This window comes from Ascaphus truei, chromosome 6, assembly GCF_040206685.1.
Source record: "Ascaphus truei isolate aAscTru1 chromosome 6, aAscTru1.hap1, whole genome shotgun sequence".
NCBI lineage: Eukaryota > Metazoa > Chordata > Amphibia > Anura > Ascaphidae > Ascaphus > Ascaphus truei.
In genome coordinates, this window is record NC_134488.1 from 119,181,252 (window position 1) to 119,202,277 (window position 21,026).

The 21,026-nt window shown below is 49.3% G+C and overlaps 1 protein-coding gene across 2 annotated transcripts in view; it reads right to left on the reverse strand.

The window, feature by feature from the left end:
• Positions 1-560: 560 nt before the first annotated feature.
• The window catches only part of CAPZB (capping actin protein of muscle Z-line subunit beta), a 51,384-nt gene continuing 30,918 nt past the window's right edge, over positions 561-21,026 (reverse strand). The window contains exons 3-10 of one of the 2 annotated variants that reach the window (XM_075606030.1): positions 15,608-15,729; positions 13,788-13,901; positions 6,325-6,466; positions 5,756-5,872; positions 5,427-5,492; positions 4,712-4,788; positions 4,175-4,279; positions 561-832 (exon numbers count right to left, since the gene is read on the reverse strand). In XM_075606030.1, the coding sequence (XP_075462145.1) occupies positions 4,180-4,279; positions 4,712-4,788; positions 5,427-5,492; positions 5,756-5,872; positions 6,325-6,466; positions 13,788-13,901; positions 15,608-15,729 (738 nt within the window). In that variant the 3' untranslated portion in view covers positions 561-832; positions 4,175-4,179. The remainder of the gene's footprint in view (positions 833-4,174; positions 4,280-4,711; positions 4,789-5,426; positions 5,493-5,755; positions 5,873-6,324; positions 6,467-13,787; positions 13,902-15,607; positions 15,730-21,026) is intronic. The other variant, XM_075606031.1, reaches the window with a different exon arrangement.

The window sequence follows — 21,026 nt, forward strand, 5'->3', positions numbered from 1 at the left end:
AAAACAAAAATATATACCCTAAGCATTCCCTAGAAAGTCACCAGGAAAAAGGTGAAGATGCACAGAGGCGGAGAGAGAGGAGAGAGGGGACGGGTCACTTAGCAGAAAATCAAGTCTTCTTATTCATCTTCCACGTCAAAGTAAATCGGCTGTCTTTTTATGCCCTAAAAGGAGGTAACCCTGTTGGGGCCGTCAAAGTTTGCACAGGCCCTCTGGCACTGCAGGTGTTAATCAGTATGTGCAGTAGAGTACAGAGTAAGGCAGGGGTTCTCAAGGCCAGGCTTCAAGACGCCCCCAACTGGTCAGGTTTTCAGGATATCCCTGCTTCAGCACAGGTGGCTTCAATCTTCAACTGAGCCACCTGTGCTGAAGCAGGGATATCCTGAAAACTTGACCTGTTGTGGGGGGGATGGGGGTGTCACTCGGGGGGCCTTGAAAACCCCCGGGGTAAGGGAAGGAAGGGGGGTGGGGTAGGGTTTTGGGAGGGGGCGATTAGCACAAAAAAAAAAAAAAAGGTGAGGCTAGAGGAGAAGGGGGAAAAAAGCAACCCCAAGACTGCAAAAGATTCATACAGCTTTATTCAATAGGAGCGAACGGTGTCGAGTGGCTAAGTGATGCAGACAGACCAACAAAAATAAAAAAAAGGAGGGCCGTGACCAATTGGGGGTGTGGGGGGGGGGGCAGACCTTGTAAGAAAAGAAAAGGGGGTGTGCGGGTTTGGGGGGACGACGACGACGACGACATTTAACTCTGCTGCTTTTTCTTCAGGGCCTCCACTAAGTCATTCTTCAAAGCTTCCTGTTTTGATTTGTCTGCAAATGTCTGGACGGACCTGTAACGAGAGGGAACAGAGTGAGGCAGAGCGCGGTGGGGCCGCCCAGGGACGGACCTGTAACGAGAGGGAACAGAGTGAGGCAGAGCGCGGCGGGGCCGCTCAGGGACGGACCTGTAACGAGAGGGAACAGAGTGAAGCAGAGCGCGGCGGGGCCGCTCAGGGACGGCCCGGTTCTAGGGATCGGAGTCACATGAATACTGTATATATATTTATGTGCGGCTGGCATGTTACTGGGAGCACTGCAAAACATTGGCACATTGTCCACCATCACTTTACAGATGTTAGAATAAACTTGCAAAGTCTTTAATCCATTTGGGAGCGCTGCTACCTACACATCTAATCTTTAGGTGCTCAGAGCACTAGGGAACCGGCCATAATGTCCTCTTATTTCTACGCTTCTGGATCTCTTTTGAACACATCGAATGTCATTTGATATTTTTTCAGAAGTACCAGAAAGAGACTTCAAACCATCTCAACATTTAAAAGATCGTGCCAAAATGGTTGATACTTGTGCGTTATGGAACACAATCTTTTATGCTGTGAATCGGAGTACAGATCAAATCAAAAACGGATTTCGTAAAGGAGGATTGTTAGATAACATGTATGAATTAGAAGATCGCATTTTGGCTTCTACATATTACTGTGCTGCCGAGACGACTACAAGTACCAGGAAAACGTCAACATTTCCCCTATTCCCGAGGGAGAGGTTCTGCGTAGTCCCGAGGGAGAGGTTCTGCGTGGTTGGCGAGGTGCTGTGTCTGCCCCGGTTAAATGTACGTACTCTCTACCAGTGAGAGAGAACGGTGAGGAGCACAAGTTTATACATTCCAGTGTAGACTCCTGGCAGAGAAGGGTGGGTAGCCATCTTGGCCCTTTCTTCCATGTAGGAAGAGCGAGGCCGTGATATGATACCTTTTATTGGACCAACAAGAAGTTGATCTGTTACAAGCTTTCAAACCGCTCTAGCTCAGGGTAACCCGATGGACCCCGAGAGGTTTGAAAGCTTTTATTATATCAACTTCTTGTTGGTCCAATAAAAAGGTATCATACCACCTGCTCCCCTCTGCCTCCTTACTACTATAGACTCCTGGAAGTATCTTGGCAGCCATTTTATGTACCCGATAAAGTGGACGGCGTTATTGAAACTAAGCACCAAATGACTCAGGATGGTCACTTTATCCTTCGATTAAGGAAAAAGTACCCGTGTAGGTTAATTAGATCCTAATCCCAAAGGACATTTATTTTACACCCATTACATACCTCATCTGTTTCATTGAATACATTTTATTCCGAGTAGTTATAACAGTTTTGTGCGGTTATTTTATATTTGCATGTAGCTTGTATCTATACTAGGATGGGATACATTGTAAGTAAGAAATTACATGTATGTGGACTTCACAGGTCAGTGCTGTGTCATTTTTATGCACTCTACATAACCCAGTTATTTTATTCAGGTTATCTTCTATCCTGTTCCTGTTAACAGCTGTTCCCCTTCCTATGGTGCACGAGATATGTGCCTTGTACTTACATGGCTACAACCACCATATAATATTACTGAACGCTTCTGGCACCGTACAGGAATTTCCAGAGCAGAGCCATAGAACGATTAGCATAGCACAGCCTGAACCAGCTTTACTAGGAACACGCTCATGGAGACTTCAAAATGTAATTTCAAAACCAACTCCAGCTCTCTCTCTCACTTTAACTCTTCAGACTATTGAATCTAACAACTAAATGGAAGTACAGCATACTGTGTCACTATTCTACCAGGATACATTATGATTACATGTACTGGTCGGGTAGTGGCCAACTCCAGTCCTCAAGGGCCACCTACAGGTCAGGTTTTAAGGATATCCCTGCGTCAGCACAGGTGGCTCAATCAGTGCTGTGTGCTGAAGCCGGGATACCCTGAAAACCTGACCTGTTGGTGGCTCTTGAGGACTGGAGTTGGCCAGCCCTATACTTCGGTCACGATGATTAACCAAGCCATGTTATTCTAGATGAGAAATGCAAAACTCCTACATCTTTTAGGCCTGGGCCATGGTACAGAATACAGCGCTGAGCCGCGCTGAGCCAGCAAACTTACCTCCTGCATGTGGGAGGCTTTGGTAGACGCTTCCGCAGGTGTGCGGAGGCGTGTGGAATTGCAGCCGACGGATCATTTAATTTTTCGCGCTGAGGGAAGCGGAGGGCCGGTCACGTGACCCGCAAAAGCCAATGGCACTCCGTGACGTCGGCGCCGTGACATGGCGCGCTAGCCCCGCCTCCCAAGCGTGCTCGCTGACGCTCATGCCAGGACACAAAAAGGCTCCTGCTTGAGCAGGAGAGCATGAGCGTCAGCGTGTATTACGTACCATGGCCCCGGCCTTAGTTCGCAACAATAAATGTATTTGAAATGAAGGGAGTAAAAAAAAATAATCAAAACTGGGACCCTCACAATGCTGCTTAGAAACAATGGTATGATCCCTTTGGGAATGTATTGCAATATTTTATTTTACAAGACTATTTCATTGCATAGAACGAGTGCATAATATGTATGTCGGTGTGTTTCAGTCCTCTTGCTTTCCTTGCAGGAGATACGATTTGTTTCCCCAGTAGTAACGCCTGTGTTAGATCTGCCCTGCCATACACATGCTCCCCAACACACAAGTGCTAAGTGCTAATGCGGCAGAGTGCTGGGTTAGTTCGTCACTCCATGCATCCGAACACTGCACAGTCGGGGCTGTGGTCACATTTCCCAACCCCCTCCCCCTTTCTCCTTGAATGCAATGAGATAATGCACATAAAATTAGTGTCTATCACCTGCCAGAACACAGAAGCTGGACGATGCCAGATATAAAACCCTGCTGCTACGTTCCCCCTCGCTGGCTAGAAATGTCTCCATAATGTGTAGCAGATCCCCTCCGGCAGCAAAGCCGTAAATACAGACAGTAAATCTGTGCGTGGAGCAGTTAACCGCAACTTTGGTTTCCATGGGCCTCTGACTGTAGAGGTAAACATGGCAACCAAGCAAGAGGACTCACTTGTGCATATGACCCAGTACATTCATCATCCCATCCCAGATACCCCCTCCCATAGGTTCACAAACATGCCAAAGTGTACTCTTAATCTCTCGCTTTAGCCCAAGACTGTCTTTTCAGCTGGTCCGGTGAAAAGTTGCATGCACCAAAACATCAAGGTGGTGCTGCTGGTTTTGATAACACAAACTCATTGAGCCATGCAAAACGCAGTGGTGTGTGTGTGTGTAAGGGGCTTGCCACACACCATGCCGAGCTGTGCCCGCCTGCATCAGGATGCCAGTTTAGTGGTGATGGGCTCACACGCACAGGCAGAGGGTACCTGGACTAGTTATCTGGCTGCAGGATCTGGCGTTGTGTCAGCACCTGAGAGAGCTCTCTCTGGAGTTGTCTAAACTTAACGTTGTCAGGGATTGCATCTATTGATCTACAGAGATGAGTTTAGAAGTGAGGGAAACAAGCAAAGAGATGAGAAGTGCCTGGCATCATAGGGGCTACATCATATAGTCCCCCTGCTTGATACCACGGCTAGAGGATGGAGCGGTGAAAGGCTAGAACAGGGGCGGGCCACGCCACTCCAAGGGCCACCAACAGGTCAGTTTTTCAGAATATCTATGGCACAGTCGATTGAGCCACCTATGCTGAAGCAGGCATATTCTGAAAACCAGACCTGGGCTAGACGGTCAAGGTGCCTGGGTGGGGAACAGAAAGGAGGGCGTGGTCAGTCTGGATTACAGAATAAGATGTCCTGCATGGCTCCTGGTCCGCAGCCAAACCGGCACTCCTGGCCAGGAATGGACCTGGCATGTGTCTGTCAGAGAGAGGAATGGGATGGGAGAGCATGCAGTGCCTAGATTACCTCAGCCCGTTGACTATATCCTTGGTTTTTCCGAAGTAGATCTCGTTGAGCGTGCTTCTGATTTTGTTCTCCATGTCCTAGGGAATGGGAAATGGGCGAGAGGTTACAGGCAGAAAGAGACCAAACGGACAGAGAAGACTCCTCCCACTGAGGGCACAGTTAGGGGGGCAGTGGGTAACGATTCAGAGAGGTAGCAGCGCCTTAAAAAAGCAGCGACACTGTGCCCAATTTCCGGACATTATAAAGCATTGAGGTAAAGCTCTTTGGAGCTAATTTTAGAAAGTTTTTATAATGGTCTAAAACAGAAAAAGAAGAAAACCTTCTAAAAAGAAGAAAGTAGGTTGGTAATAAAAGTACTGGGTTTGCATGCCCTCTCCTACTACAACACTGAAGTCGTTAAGCCTTTGTAGCATTGTGTATGCATTAAATGAGTTATATGTTGCCTGTTATTTCTTCCATATACCCACATGGTAGAGGTAGAACCATGTAAGACAGGATCGTGTAAACAATCAGAAGTTGGGGGGGGGGGGGAGATTATTGATGCAGAGCAAGTGATTGGGAAGGTCTCTTTGGTGTCCAATAGTTGCTTACGGTCTATACGCTCTTCAGCTTCCAGAGCAAGTCTACTAATTGTAGTCAGAGCTATGTGCAGTATCAGCTGGGTACACCAGGGGCCCCGCATTCTTCTGCTCTGCCTCATACAACGGACACTTACCTCCACCAGCCGCCCGATATTAGCTATGTGCGGGGAAGAGTCGCTCACAGTCTCATCCTTCTCCATCTGGAAAAGAGAAGAGACGCCAATAAAAACAGGAGAAAGGATGTGTGGGAAGGAATGAGAGGATGAAACACGTGATGCGTGAATTATTAGAGCAAGAGTAGGCCTGAAATATGGCAATAAGCTCTGTAACTGCACAAATATCACCAACAATCAATCACGTCTGCCACTGCTGGATTGGAGGTGCCTGCAGTACATTGCTTTGGTTAAAGAGAACAGTGTGAGAGGTGCTAGTGCACTGTGCTTCATGTGGGGTCCAAGGATACCTGTCGGGTCAGGCTCCCCCCTAGGTTCATGGTACCAGAGCCAGTCTTGTTTGTTTGCAGCCATAGCATCACAGTGGAGGTCAGTTTGTAATGGGCAGTGCGACCGCTGGACTTCTCCTGAAACAGCAGAGAGAAGGAAACACTGTTAGAAACCAGCACACACAGGGGAGATATTCAGAACCCCATGGCCCAAATACAATAACCCTTCCCAGTTTCGCAGCTGAAGGGAGCCTTCCCTTATCCCCTCCCCCCTTCCAAAATCTGCTTCTACCTAACCTCCCCGGGCCATTGCTTTCCCTGCCTAATTAGCAGAGCATCCCCACAGCCCCTAAATAAGGAACAGACACGCACGGGGCACAGGAACAGCCTTTTCCATCCCTCCGGGGGGCGGGGGGAGGGAACAGTCTGATTACAACTCCCACTAATCTTCAGCCAAATAGCCGGGGGAGGGTGCAAGAATGTTCTCCCTTGCACACACGTTGCTTTGTGCAAAGAACACCTGGGAGACGGGCCCTCCCGGCTCAGGGAGTAAAGGGGGGGAGGGGGGGGGGTCGGGCCTGAGCTGCTACCTGAACTTCCACCACATGGATGGAGTCCCAGCATCCCTTGATCTTCTTGGAGCCATCTCCGGCTTTCTTGATGAGGATCACTCCTGCAAAGCCGTGGTCCAGATCCCAGAGGTACACAGAGGACACGCCTCCTTCAAAGTACCTGTGGGAAGAGGCTGCAGTCAGGCATGGGAGACGGGTACCAAGACAAACAGAAACCCCGGGAGGCTGCAGCCCCCCTGTACCAGCGGCGTGGAAAGAGCTCGGTGCGACGCCCTTACAAGCACATTACCAACATTATTATTATTATTAGTGTTTTTCCTCGACGGTTATTATCTTTATTGAAAGCCTGTGATAGATGTCAGCTCCTGCTGTTTATTCCCACTTCTCCAAGCAAGCACTGAGCAGCATTTCATGCAGACTACAAAGGATCTCATCATAAAAAATTAAAAAACGACAAATTCTTACCCCATCTCCTATATATGGTGTCACCCATTTTTTTTGTATAGGATGGGTACAGGAGATCTGCACCATTGTCGCTCGGGGACCACCCAGTTCCCGAGATACCAGGTTTAAATCTTCCTCCGGGAAAATCCTCAGGGCCAACAGGAAACTATATAATCTCCTGCAGCTTCCTATTGGAAGGCCTATATAATCTCCTGCAGCTTCCTATTGGAAGGCCTATATAATCTCCTGCAGCTTCCTATTGGATGGCCTGTATAATCTCAGGCAGCTTTCTATTGGATGGCTTGTATAATCTCCTGCAACTTTCTATTGGATGGCCTGTATAATCTCCTGCAGCTTCCTATTGGATGGCCTGTATAATCTCCTGCAGCTTCCTATTGGATGGCCTGAATAATCTCCGGCAGCTTTCTATTGGATGGCCGGTATAATCTCAGGCACCTTTCTATTGGATGGCCTGTATAATGTCCTGCAGCTTTCTATTGGATGGCCTGTATAAGCTCCTGCATCTTTCTATTGGATGGCCTGTATAATCTGCTGCAGCTTCCTATTGGATGTCCTGTATAATCTGCTGCAGCTTCCTATTGGATGGCCTGTATAATCTGCTGCAGCTTCCTATTGGATGTCCTGTATAATCTGCTGCAGCTTCCTATTGGACAGCTATTTAAACCGCCTTCAAAAAACAGGAAGTAATACTGGGAAATTCACCAGTACGTATCTCGGGAAAATAGCCCGGTACAGCTCCGGAGGAAAATAGCGCAATTCCAATCCTGTAAAGAAAGGGGGTATCGTTAAGGGGAATGGATACTCCAATCCTCTAGGATAAGGTTCCTTGAGGTCTTATGTCACCGAGTGAGAGGAGATTCACAGCCATATTCATTTACGTACAACTAAAGAATAAAAGTTTTAAAAAAAAAGAATCATTGAGCAGGAAAAACACAAGCTGAATTCCGGCTTCCTACTGTACAGTGCTCCGAATAAACCTGGAAACAACACATGCAGTGGGAACGGCCCTACGTGTTATGTCACGCAAAGGTTTAGCAAAGTCAGATCCAGCCGCAGAGAAGGAAAAGGCCAAAAACACACGTAAGCAACAGGGAGCAAGGACAAAAGGCATAAATACACTCAACCCATTCAACACACAAACTGTAATAGACAACGAAAGAGAGCTTTTTAGTGATAACCGCCCGACTCCCATCACCCTGGCAGCCTCAGTCTCGTGTCTGACTAGTAAAGGGTGGCCAGCTCCAGTCCTCAAAGGCCACCAACAGGTCAGGTTTTAAGGTTATCCCTGCTTCAGCACAGGTGGCACAGTCACAGACTGAACCCACCTGCGCGGAAGCAGGGATATCCTCAAAACCTGACCTGTTTTTGTCCCTTGAGGCCTGGAGTTGCCCACCTCTGGTCTAGTCACATACTAGGAAAAGTTGCATTAACTTGCTCCTGAACACCCAATGTCCTATACCACGTTCTCTCTCTGCCTCAGCTCTAAGTTTCCATGGCAATGAAATGAAAGCACTTGCCCATGGAACACTGTCTTTGACTTGTTTAACATCTCTGAACTATTAGGAAAGCCTGACCATGACAGCAGATAATTAACAAAGCCGTGTTCCCTGAAAAATGCATTTCCTTAAAGACATACAGAGATTTCTACCGGTCAGAAAAAAAATCAATTATATCAGAAAAATCCTACAAATAAAGAAAGCCACCATCATTATTTGTGTTTCCTCCAAAACACAAACCTACTTGTGAGTTTTGAACACGTATGTAATGAGGATTGCATATAGATTTATGACGTGTGCGCACGAAAACAAATTAGAACACAGCAAGTTCATGATCTGAAATAGTGTACGAACACACACACACACACACACACACACACACACACACACACACACACACACACAACACACACACACACAACACACACACACAACACACACACCTTTGGCTACTGGTTTTCTAGTTTGGAGAAAGATTGATATAAGAAATAGTTTCAACCTCTTCCAAAATAAGCCGGCTGCTGAAGCTGTGGGACTCGGTATAACCCAGTCCTAACCACTGCACCTCTGGAATCGCTGCAGTGTGACTTCCATAGCTCGGCCAAAGTTCATGAGCAGAGACGTATGCATTGTAAAAAATAGATTGCGAGCTCTACGGGGCAGGGACTCTTGCCTGCTGCATACACGGTCAGCTCTATATAACAGTTATTGTGTACTGTGCAGTGTATACTGCCCTGTGATTCAATTCTTCAACTGTATTTTTAAAAATATGAGAGCGAAAATGGTAGAAGAACTCAAAATACACACATTTTGTATTTCCCTGTGTAACGTGCATATTACATTGCAGCGGCACCTTTCGGTACCTGCTGTGACGTGGTGTTGTGGAAGCGAATGGGTGTAAGGGGCCCAGTACCTGCATGTTTATAAAGTTCTCAGGAGGGCTATAACAGAACAGCCAGAGAAGAGACTAATACGGACCCCGCGACACTGCTCTCCTTTAATCCCTTTGCTGCCAGGCGGACCCCCTGACAAAGGAGAGGCCAACTCCAGTCCTCAAGGGCCACCAACGGGTCAGGTTTTCAGGCTACCAAAGACTGAACCACTGACTGAGCCACCTGCGCTGAAACTAGGACCTATTCAGCCACCTGTGCTGAAGCAGGGATATCCTGAAAACATGACCTGTTGGTGGCCCTTGAGCACTGCAAGTCCCAGTGAAGCAGGCTTGCCATTAATTGATCAAAGGATGCAACCAAAAGTCTCCTTTGTCTTACAGACTTAGGATTCACTATGAATATTTCCCCCCCGTTATTGTTCGCCAAATGGGAGCAGCGCAGGGATTCACCTTCTGTTTTCACGCAGGGCGTGACCCCGCTCTCCCGTCTCCCCCTGCCTGCCAAAAGATGCGCTGCACGCGCCCACACCAGAACAGCAGTGGAAAGTTCCTCATACCTACAATGGCTGCTTTTGCTCGTTAAAAACAACATGAAAGGAACAGGCAGAGGGGAGGGGGTCTCGGTTTTTGATGTGGTTGAGCCTGATGAGTTTTTACGTAACGGCTTTGGTGGGTATTTGAAGAATGTGCTAAAATGATGTTTGAAACCACATGAAGCCCCTGGAGAGGAGCAGCGCGGCCAGACCTAACAGCAAACACATGCCAGGAGCTGCCCTCATGCTTATTACTGCCTGTCAGGCCGCGAGCAGCGCACTGCTGGCATCCCCAGCCACCGAGAGGTTAATGAATCAAAGCATTCACCTGGATTATTTAACTCGGGGGGGTAGCCAACTCCAGTCCTCAAGGGCCACCAACAGGTCAGGTTTGCATGATATCCCTGCTTCAGCACAGGAAACTCAATCAGTGGCTCAGTCACCACCTGTGCTGAAGCAGGGATATCCTGAAAACCTGACCTGCCGGTCGGTGGCCCAGTGAGGACTGGAGTCTGCCACTCCTGGGTGAACCCCATAGAATTGACTTTGCAATGCATTACAGAGCTCTCTGGCAACAGAGGGGTTAACCCCCCCCCCCCCCCCCCCCACATTACAGTCTCTTTCTGCCGCTGGTTGCAACCCGATCACAGCTTGTGTAGTGAGGGGGGGGGAGGTTAGATTGTAAAAAATGAGTAACTGGGGGGTGTTTTGACGAAACGTTCGTGGATTTCATTTCAGGGAATTTTGCAACATGGGCTACGTAACTCGCTCTGATCACAGACATTGCACAATTGCTGCAGCATTTTCCTGCTCTGTTCGGCCCCTCAGGGGATTTTAGTTTGATGTTATTTGTTGTGGTTCTAAAAATTAATCAACCATGAACCCATACGTTGAAACGAACGTCAGAACGTATATAGAACTAAAGCAGCAATGCAGGTTATTTTATTTTTTTGAAATTACAGGGTTAATCAGGGGGTGTCCGGAGCTGAACGGTGTTCATTTCAGTTCTGGGGACCCCCTGCTTCCCGAGATACTTACCTCCGCAGTGGGTGCCGGTATCTCTATAGTTAGAGAACTGTGTGCCTAATGAAATGGCGGCCGGTCCAATAGGAAGCCGTGATGACATACAGTGCATGAGACCAGGACATTTAAACTCCGCAGAGATGCCGGCACCCTCTACGGAGGCAAGTATCTCGGAAAGCAGGGGGTACCCAGAGCTGAAAGTAATGGGGTCCAACTCCAAAGACCCCCTACTTCAATCCAGGGGGGGGGGGGTAAGAATTAAATGGCATGCGAGATCTATATCTATCTGGGACTTGCACCTTTAACGTACCACTCCTTTAAACATTTAAATTATATTTCATTGCGAGCATTCAACTTACATAAAGCCTTTGCTAATATTTCAATGTATCTATATCTTTTTCACATATAAATCCCCGAACGGTGCAAAGATCAATACCAAGAAATAGGAAATCCCACTTCTGGGATGCACCAGAACCACAGAAAGTCTAAAGAGACATCCAAATATAATTTTCCGTTAAGGTTTCACCACCACAGAGACCTACCAATGAGAGAGCATGCAGTCAAAGGGATTTTTAGATTGGTGCTTTAACGCCAAAAGGTGCCGTGTTGCTATTCCCTCTGCATCGTTTCTACTGCCTAACAGGAATACAGCAGCTGCCATCAAATTCAATGTCAGTCTGTACTCGGCACAGCTGCTTCTCACCGCAGTATAATTAGCATGTCCCAAAATGGCGCCAGCAGGCTGCTAACAGGTATCGGAGGGGAAATTCTATCCAGGCTACACAGGTGCAGCTTCCCAGAACCGGCATGCCAATGCTCCCATGTAAGAAAGGGTCCCACACCAGCTGCTCAGAGACCAGCAAACATCTGCACATCTGAGCATAGCTGGGAACCTCTGGCAGAAACATGATCAGGATACAACGTGTCCCCGGCTCACACGGAGTTCAATCCCCCCATCTCTGCACTGTCTGCTCTTCTTCACAAACACAACTCCTAGCCTGGGCATTATCTTTCTGGGAACACGTTACATACAGTCGAAGAGGAGATATCCAGAGATTCTATTAAATACATTATACACACATCGCTCTCTCACTCCAGGCTCACACTGCTCAGTACACAATGTAGCAACGAATCAATTAGTTAGGAAAATGTAGGTTTGAATACATAAAAAACATTTCTAATTATAAACTGTATTGTTATATACACACACGTTATAGCTGGGGGTGCGCAACATTTTTAAAGGGGGGTGCCAGGAGAGGATGGCAGGAGCGGATCAGGGCAGTGGCAGAAGAGGATGTCGGTGGTTGAAGAGCACAGAGGACCGCCAGAGTGGAGCAGGGCAGTGGCAGAGGAGTCGGACGGCGGGAGCAAAGCAGGACGACCAGGGAGGAACGCAGCTCAGCAGTCCGACCCGGAAGCTTTCACTGAATTCCGGTGTCTGCCGCTGCAACAGCGCAGCTCCTCACCAGTCGCCAGTCTCCGCCGCTGCCCAACTCCTCTGTCCTATTCTCATGCTGCCCTCCTGCTCCACTCTCGCAGGCCTCCTCCATCGAAGCCAGGTAGGCATTGAGGAGAGGGGGTGGAGAGAGTGGAAGAGGAGATGAGGGGGGAGAAGAGACGACAGTGGGGGGGGGGGGGGGGGAAGAGAGAAAGGAGAAGAGGGGGAGAAAGGAGAAAAGATGAGGGGGAGAAAGAAGATGCTTTAGGAGTTCAAATACATTTTTTTTAATGCAGTCAGTATTTTTATTACACTATTCCTACACGGATTTAAAAAACCTATATAAAATGTCATGTTTTGCTGTTTAAAAATGTTAAAATAAAAATAAATAAGTTAAAATTTGCAAGTATTTTTACGTATTTGTATTCACATTGATATTGTATACCAATTAATAAAGTTGTTTTTTCCCCATGTGATTTGGATTACATCAGGCAGGCGGCCTGACTAATATCACGGATGAAAAGGGGGAGGGGGGGCCACCTCGACATAAAAAGTTTGCTCACCCCTGCACTATAGCATACCCAAGTGTTTCTGTCCCTCCTTTCTTACTGACCCGCATGGAATAAGCTACATAATCAAATACTCCTTCCCGACATCTCATTACTGTATTGCAGAATTGAATGCCAATGCCATAATATTGTTACCCCCTATTTCACGAAGCGTCCTAAATCACAGAACATCTCCCCACTTCTATTACTTCTGCTATATAACAGCCTCATCCGGTCACGCCAAGGTCGCCACGAGCACGCCAAGGTCGCCACGAGCACGCCAATGCATCACCGGAACCAAAAACAGACGTCTTTTATGGTGTTATACAGGGAATGCAGAAAACATTAGACTAAAATATAAGGAATACACTTAAGTGTTTCTAACACATCACTATAGGAAATATAAAACAAAAACATACACATCCTTTCCATCTCACAGCCCACAGGAAACACTATACCGTTTATCCATAATATAGAGCTATATTTCACCCCTCTCACTGTATCCCAACGCAGAACATACTCGGGGTAGATTTACCTATCCTGCATCATCATTCTACCACAAAGTACTGGGGGAGTGTAGAATACAGCCTGTGTTTCTAACCCTCTCCGCACAAACGTATTTTCTGTTTTATTCATTTTCAGTTTCCCGTGGGCTGACTCCTAACCGCAGGTTGTGTTGATGTCTCCCTGGGAAACAAGAACACAAACCAGTCGCTGACCCAGGACTTCTCCCCGGGGCTGAACACTCGGCTTTCACACTTTATTCTGGCAGCTGGAGAAACGCTTGTCCAATGTTATGGGGATAAAAGCAGAGTGTGAGCCTAAGACCGCACTAATTGACGACCCTGTGGCAAGCTGCGCCATGACTTCATCATGACATCACACTGTCTGTGCCGTGTCCAGGCCCATCTTTCCATGTTGCCCTGGTGCTGAAGCCCAAAACAAAAGGAATCTGGATTTTATCAGAATCCCACACACAATGCGGATCTTTCGAACACACAGGCCAAGCAGCTGCACCCCGAGCACCCCCCACCCCCCTCCCTGCTGTACCCCAGCCCGGGACAGGGAAATTGGAGGATAACCTACAGGTCTCGGTACTGATCGAAGGCATTGTTGGCTTCCACCTCTAGCTTTCGCAGGCGTGCGGACGGCATGGCTCCGTCTTCCAAGGGCGGGTCATACTTATTACTCCACGGTGACCTGGTAAGGAGAGCAGAGTGGTCAGAGAGGATTCAAGGTCGCATCCGAAGCACAGAGGTTCGCATGAACATAACAGGTCATAGAATGAACCGGTTCCCATGAGAGAAGAACGTAATGTCCCAACACACACAGCCATGTCAACTCTGCCATGTGGTTTTTGTGTTGACAAAACACGTAGTGTTGTTTTAATTTGTCTTTGGAGAAGGTTGGAGGACAGACAGGATACAGTAGTCTCCTGGGGTCTTGTTGTTGATTCCCTTCTTGGAGGCTTGATGTAAATTATAAATGAGTTGGAAATCAGGAACAAAGATGGAGGAACGTAAGAATGTAGGGATCGGTGCAACAGCAGAGAGGGTATAAATCACAACCAGTTGTATGCTCAATCCAGATAAAAGAATAGTCATCTAGATGGGTTTGCAGACTGATATTAAAGCACCATGGCAGTCAGTACTACAATATTAACCTACAGTTTCTCTCCCCGAGGGAAAAACCTGTATTCTAACATTGGTATTTTTCTTTCAGATATTTTAGCGGGATAGTGGTTATATTGTGCTTAAATCCTGGAGGGCATAATATTGTTACTTAAAAAAAAAAAAAAAAAACTAAAATCCCAAAATATTCATACTTTCTCTTAAATAAATCTTTGAGTAAATTCGTTAATCTAAGGCTAAGGCCCCGCTCCCAGAGTCAGCGCACCCGCACTGCAGACAGGCGGTGCGCTGACATACACAGACCGCGATATGCGGTCTGTAGGGAGCGGGAGCCGGAGCGGGAGGTGGGCGGGAGTGGGAGGATTGACAGGGAGGAGGGGCGTGGCTTGAGCGGAGGGACCCGCTACTCTCCCCCCCCCCCCCCTCCCTCCCTCCACGGACTCGGGCTGGAGCTGCTGAGGGTAAGTTTAAACACACATGCAGGCACTCATACATACATACATACACACACACACACACACACACACACACACACACACACAGGCACTCACGCACTCATACACACACACACACACACACACACAGGCAGACACACACAGGCAGACACACACAGGCAGACACACACAGGCAGACACACACAGGCAGACACACACACACACACACACACACACACACGCGCGCGCACACACGCGCGCGCACACACAGGCAGGCACTCACGCACTCATACACACACACACACACAGACAGACAGACAGAGGCAGGCACTCACGCACTCGGGCACACACATACACACACACACACACACAGGCACGCACGCACGCACTCAGACACACACACAGACAGGCACTCACCTGCTTTCACTCCACACTCCTCCCCGCTCCCCGAAGCCTCTCCTCCTCGCGAAGCCTCCCCTCCCCATTGGCTCACAGCCACACCACGTGACGTGTCAACGCTAGGAAACACCATTCTCTTGTGTCTCCTAGCGGCTGACGCGCCACAGCGTGTAGTCAGCTGTGCCGCCAGGGGGGACCGGGACCGGCTCGCGAGGATTCCCCTGCTGGTGGGGAACTCGGGACATGGCCGCCCGCGCCAACGAGCGCAGCGGGACCGAGTTCTAAGAAATAGCGATGAAAGGTCATACTCTGAGGACATTGTCAGACCTGCTCTTTAACTCTGCCCTGACCCCGGCCACTTGGGAATCTGCTCGGCATGGACTTTGTCCTGGTCAAACTGTAGACCTTCTACTGCACTTTAGTGAAGTCCCTTGTTAATCACCTGTAGGAGTCACCATCTCTGTTGTAATCACACAGCAAGTAGTCCTTCCCCACCACCTTGTCTCGAGCGATCTTGAGAGGCTGATCCACAGAGGACAGGAGGTCTTCACATAGGCTGGGCACCTAAACAAACAAATATGCAGCAAAACCAGTTAAAGGAGAAAACTCCATGCAATAACCTGAGAGTAAGTCGCCAGGCCTCACACCGGACCGTCACTAAACTGTATGCTCACAGGTTTTCCAGGATCTCCTTACTCCAATTAGTCTATCCCCTCAGCTCTACTACAACCCTCCAATTGCACGGTCATTTGAAAACAAGGTAAATTAACCCCTTGGATGCCATTGCAAAGCAAAAGGCAGCAGAATGTGTTCATGGCGCAGTTTCAAGTGTCAATGAAACAACATGTTTGCCTTCTCTTCCCATAAAAATCTGCACAAATATGCCAAGGTTTTCCATCTACTCCCACCCTGCCAAACCCAATCCTCCTTAGCAGATAGAACTGGAATAGGCCCAAATAACCCAGCCCTACTAGATCTGCCACGTGGAGTTGACGTGCTGTTTGCACCAGCTAACCACGTGCTAGTAGTGATTTGTAGTTGACATACTTGAGGAAAAGGGGCAGTGATTTCTCATCATGAAGGATTGCAAGCCGGTAACGGTGTAGAAAATGTAAATAATAGAGGCGGGGAGGTGTCAAGTGAATACTGGAAGGGTTGGCGTTTCAGTTGCGTCTTATATTTCATGAAGCATTAGACCAGCTTTAAGTCGTCTGCTACAATAATATTTTGTGGGTTCCGTCGTCCATGTCATTTTTAGCTGGTTGCCTTTAACGGTGCTCTCCCAACATACACACTACTGGTATACGTAAACACAAAGGGAGGTGCAGGTTTACTTATAATCCCGGTACTGGCAGCAAAACCAGAGAGCAAGTATATCAAAGACATACACCTCGACCCACTAACTTCCTCCAGCTCCCAATAAAAGAGGAATGCAGAGTGTTTAGCAAGAGCCAATAGACCTGCTTTGTTCACATTCCTGCAGACTCCATCCAGTCCAGCACAGATTGCCTAATTAGCAGGGATTGGAAGAAAGGAGGAGAGGGAGTTAAGGACGGAGATGGAGGGGGGGGGGGGGGGGGAGGAGAGGGAGTTAAGGACAGATGGGGGGGGGGGGGGGGGGGGTTTAAGAGAAAAGTGGAAGAATACTTGAAAAGGAGAGATCTGATCTAAGAATAATTGTGAAGTCCAGCAAAATTCTAGTTCCTATACAGATCCTAGGAGAAGTGTAAAACATTTGCCTGTTCATTCAAATGTTTCACTTTACAATTTAAAAAGAATATACCCGCTTTCAAAACCTCAAAAGTCTCCTCTTCAGGAGGACATTTTACATTTAACAGAATACAGGCGGGCCCTGCTAATACGGCAGGTTCTGTTCTATGGCCTTGCCGCAAAGCGAAAATCGCCGGAAAGCGGAAACGACGATGTTCGGCGTCTCCTGCAAGTCTGCACATGCAATCCTCCCTTCTGCGCATGCGACCTCCGCAGCCCCTGTTCTGCGCATGCGCAGACACGACGGCCCCCTTCTCGGTACCGCTGTGTGAGCAAAACGCCAAGAAGCAGGGCACCGAAAAGCGGGGCCCTACTGTACACCAAATAGGGAACCCACATAATTCAGGGGAACAGCGGCAGAAAAGTCACATTTATAAAATGGTGGATGTTGTAGGATGGGAAGCCAACCAAGGTAATTATAAAAGGAACAGAGAAGCCCTCAGTGTCTGTTGTAAAGAGAACAGCTCTCAGCTCTCCGAGGGTGCTACAGAGCAGAGGTGCTCAACTCCAGTCCTCAAGAACCCCCCCCCCCCCCCCCCAATCCTAACCAGTCAGGTTTTAAGGATATCCCTGCTTCAGCACAGGTGTCTCGATTCACTCCTTGCCAGGAGTTATTGACAGGGAGTACAACACTCTGCTTCGTATGGTTATAGGGGAGCAAATGTTATTGGATTGATATGGAAGACATACGGGCGACTCTCAGCCAGAGCCGAGTGCTACAGTAACAAATGTGCAGTGTTTTTAACCAAGGTGAGAAGCGTCAAGGATTACAGCTCAGACTTCATATCTCAGAGAGGGTTAAAAGGAAGGGAACCCGCTTACTTCACAATGTCGCCTGTTAGAGGGAGTCGCGTATCTTTGTGATGCGTTATGGACAAGGGAGCAGTTCTCTTCTCTGGTGGCCGTTACAGGGATCGAGACAGAGCAGCTCTTATGCCAGGGTGGGCAACACAGGGTGCAAGTGTCAGCCACTGGGGTTTGGCTTTAGTTTAGGTATGAATGGGGCGGCTTTCAGAGCACGTTTGCAGAGAGATCGGCTATCAGCCCTTACTGGGTGGGTGGTATGGAGACGGAAGCCTTTGATGGGGGGAATGTCCTAATGAAAGCTTAAGACAGTCTTCTAGGGACATTCGAGGAGGGAGAACACAAAGAAAAGACAAATTGAAAGAAGTTAATGAGATTCTGATAGCAGTCTGAGGAACAAGGTTGCTCTTGTCATGCCTGTCACCATAACGTGCCCCCCTTCTCAGCCTGGTATCTGTACAAACTTAATTAAAGTTCACCACTTCCATACCCCCGTCGTACAAGACTATATGTCTTTGTCTGACCAGAAACCAGATACCAGCAGAGGTGGCCAGCTGGGCTACAACCCAGGAGGGGAAAGAAGTCACCCAACAGGTCACGGGGCTGACAGGTGGGAAGTGGAGAAGAGTTCAAAATACAACTTCATGTATCACCTTACAACGTACTCCTAGTGATCCCTTTCCTCCTCCTCCAACATCTACTACAGTATCCGGAGCAGGTGTAACCTGCTAACCCCCTCCTCCAAAACGCAGAATACCAGAGAACACGAGCCCACACACACGAACCCACACACACGAACCCACACACACGAACCCACACACACGAACCCATACACACACACGAACCCCCCCCCACACACACACACAAACACCCCCCCACACACACACACAAACACCCCCCCACACACACACACACAAACACCCCCCCACACACACACACACAAACACCCCCCCACACACACACAAACACCCCCCCACACACACACAAACACCCCCCCACACACACACAAACACCCCCCCACACACACACACAAACACCCCCCCACACACACACACAAACACCCCCCCACACACACACACAAACACCCCCCCACACACACACAAACACCCCCCCACACACACACACAAACACCCCCCCACACACACACACAAACACCCCCCCACACACACACAAACACCCCCCCACACACACACAAACACCCCCCCACACACACACACAAACACCCCCACACACACACGAACCCCCCCCACACACACGAACCCCCCCACACACACACGAACCCCCCCACACACACACGAACCCCCCCACACACACACGAACCCCCCCACACACACACGAACCCCCCCACACACACACGAACCCCCCCACACACACACGAACCCCCCCACACACACGAACCCCCCCACACACACACGAACCCCCCCCACACACACACGAACCCCCCCCCACACACACACGAACCCCCCCCACACACACACGAACCCCCCCACACACACACGAACCCCCCACACACGAACCCCCCCACACACACACGAACCCCCCCACACACACACGAACCCCCCCACACACACACGAACCCCCCCACACACACACGAACCCCCCCACACACACACGAACCCACACACCCCCCCCCCCACACACACACACACACGAACCCACACACACACACACACGAACCCACACACACACACACACACACACACGAACCCACACACACACACGAACCCACACACACACACACACGAACCCACACACACGAACCCACACACACGAACCCACACACACGAACCCACACACACACACACGAACCCACACACACACACACACACACACAAACCCACACACACGAACCCACACACACACACACGAACCCACACACACACACACACGAACCCACACACACACACACGAACCCACACACACACACACGAACCCACACACACACACACGAACCCACACACACACACACACACGAACCCACACACGAACCCACACACGAACCCACACACACAAACCCACACACGAACCCACACACACACACGAACCCACACACACACACGAACCCACACACACACACACACGAACCCACACACACACACACGAACCCACACACACACACACGAACCCACACACACACACACGAACCCACACACACACACACGAACCCACACACACACACACACACGAACCCACACACGAACCCACACACACAAACCCACACACGAACCCACACACACACACGAACCCACACACACACACGAACCCACACACACACACACACGAACCCACACACACACACACGAACCCACACACACACACACGAACCCACACACACGAACCCACACACACACACACGAACCCACACACACACACGAACCCACACACACACACGAACCCACACACACACACGAACCCACACACACACACGAACCCACACACACACACACGAACCCACACACACACACACCCACACGAACCCACACACACACGAACCCACACACACACACACGAACCCACACACACGAACCCACACACACGAACCCACACACACGAACCCACACACACGAACCCACACACACGAACCCACACACACCCACACGAACCCACACACACACACACGAACCCACACACACACACACGAACCCACACACACACACACACGAACCCACACACACACACACGAACCCACACACACACACACGAACCCACACACACACACACACGAACCCACACACACACACACGAACACACACGAACCCACACGAACCCACACGAACCCACACACGAACCCACACACACACACGAACACACACACGAACCCACACACACACACGAACCCACACGCACACACACGAACCAACACACACACACACGAACCAACACACACACACACTAACCCACACACACACACGAACCCACACACACACACGAACCCACACACACACACGAACCCACACACACACACGAACCCACACACACACACGAACCCACACACACACACGAACCCACACACGAACCCACACACACGAACCCACACACACGAACCCACACACACACACACGAACCCACACACAAACACACGAACCCACACACACACACACACACACGAACCCACACACACACACGAACCCACACACACACACGAACCCACACACACACACGAACCCACACACACACACGAACCCACACACACACACGAACCCACACACACACACGAACCCACACACACACACGAACCCACACACACACACGAACCCACACACACACACGAACCCACACACACACAC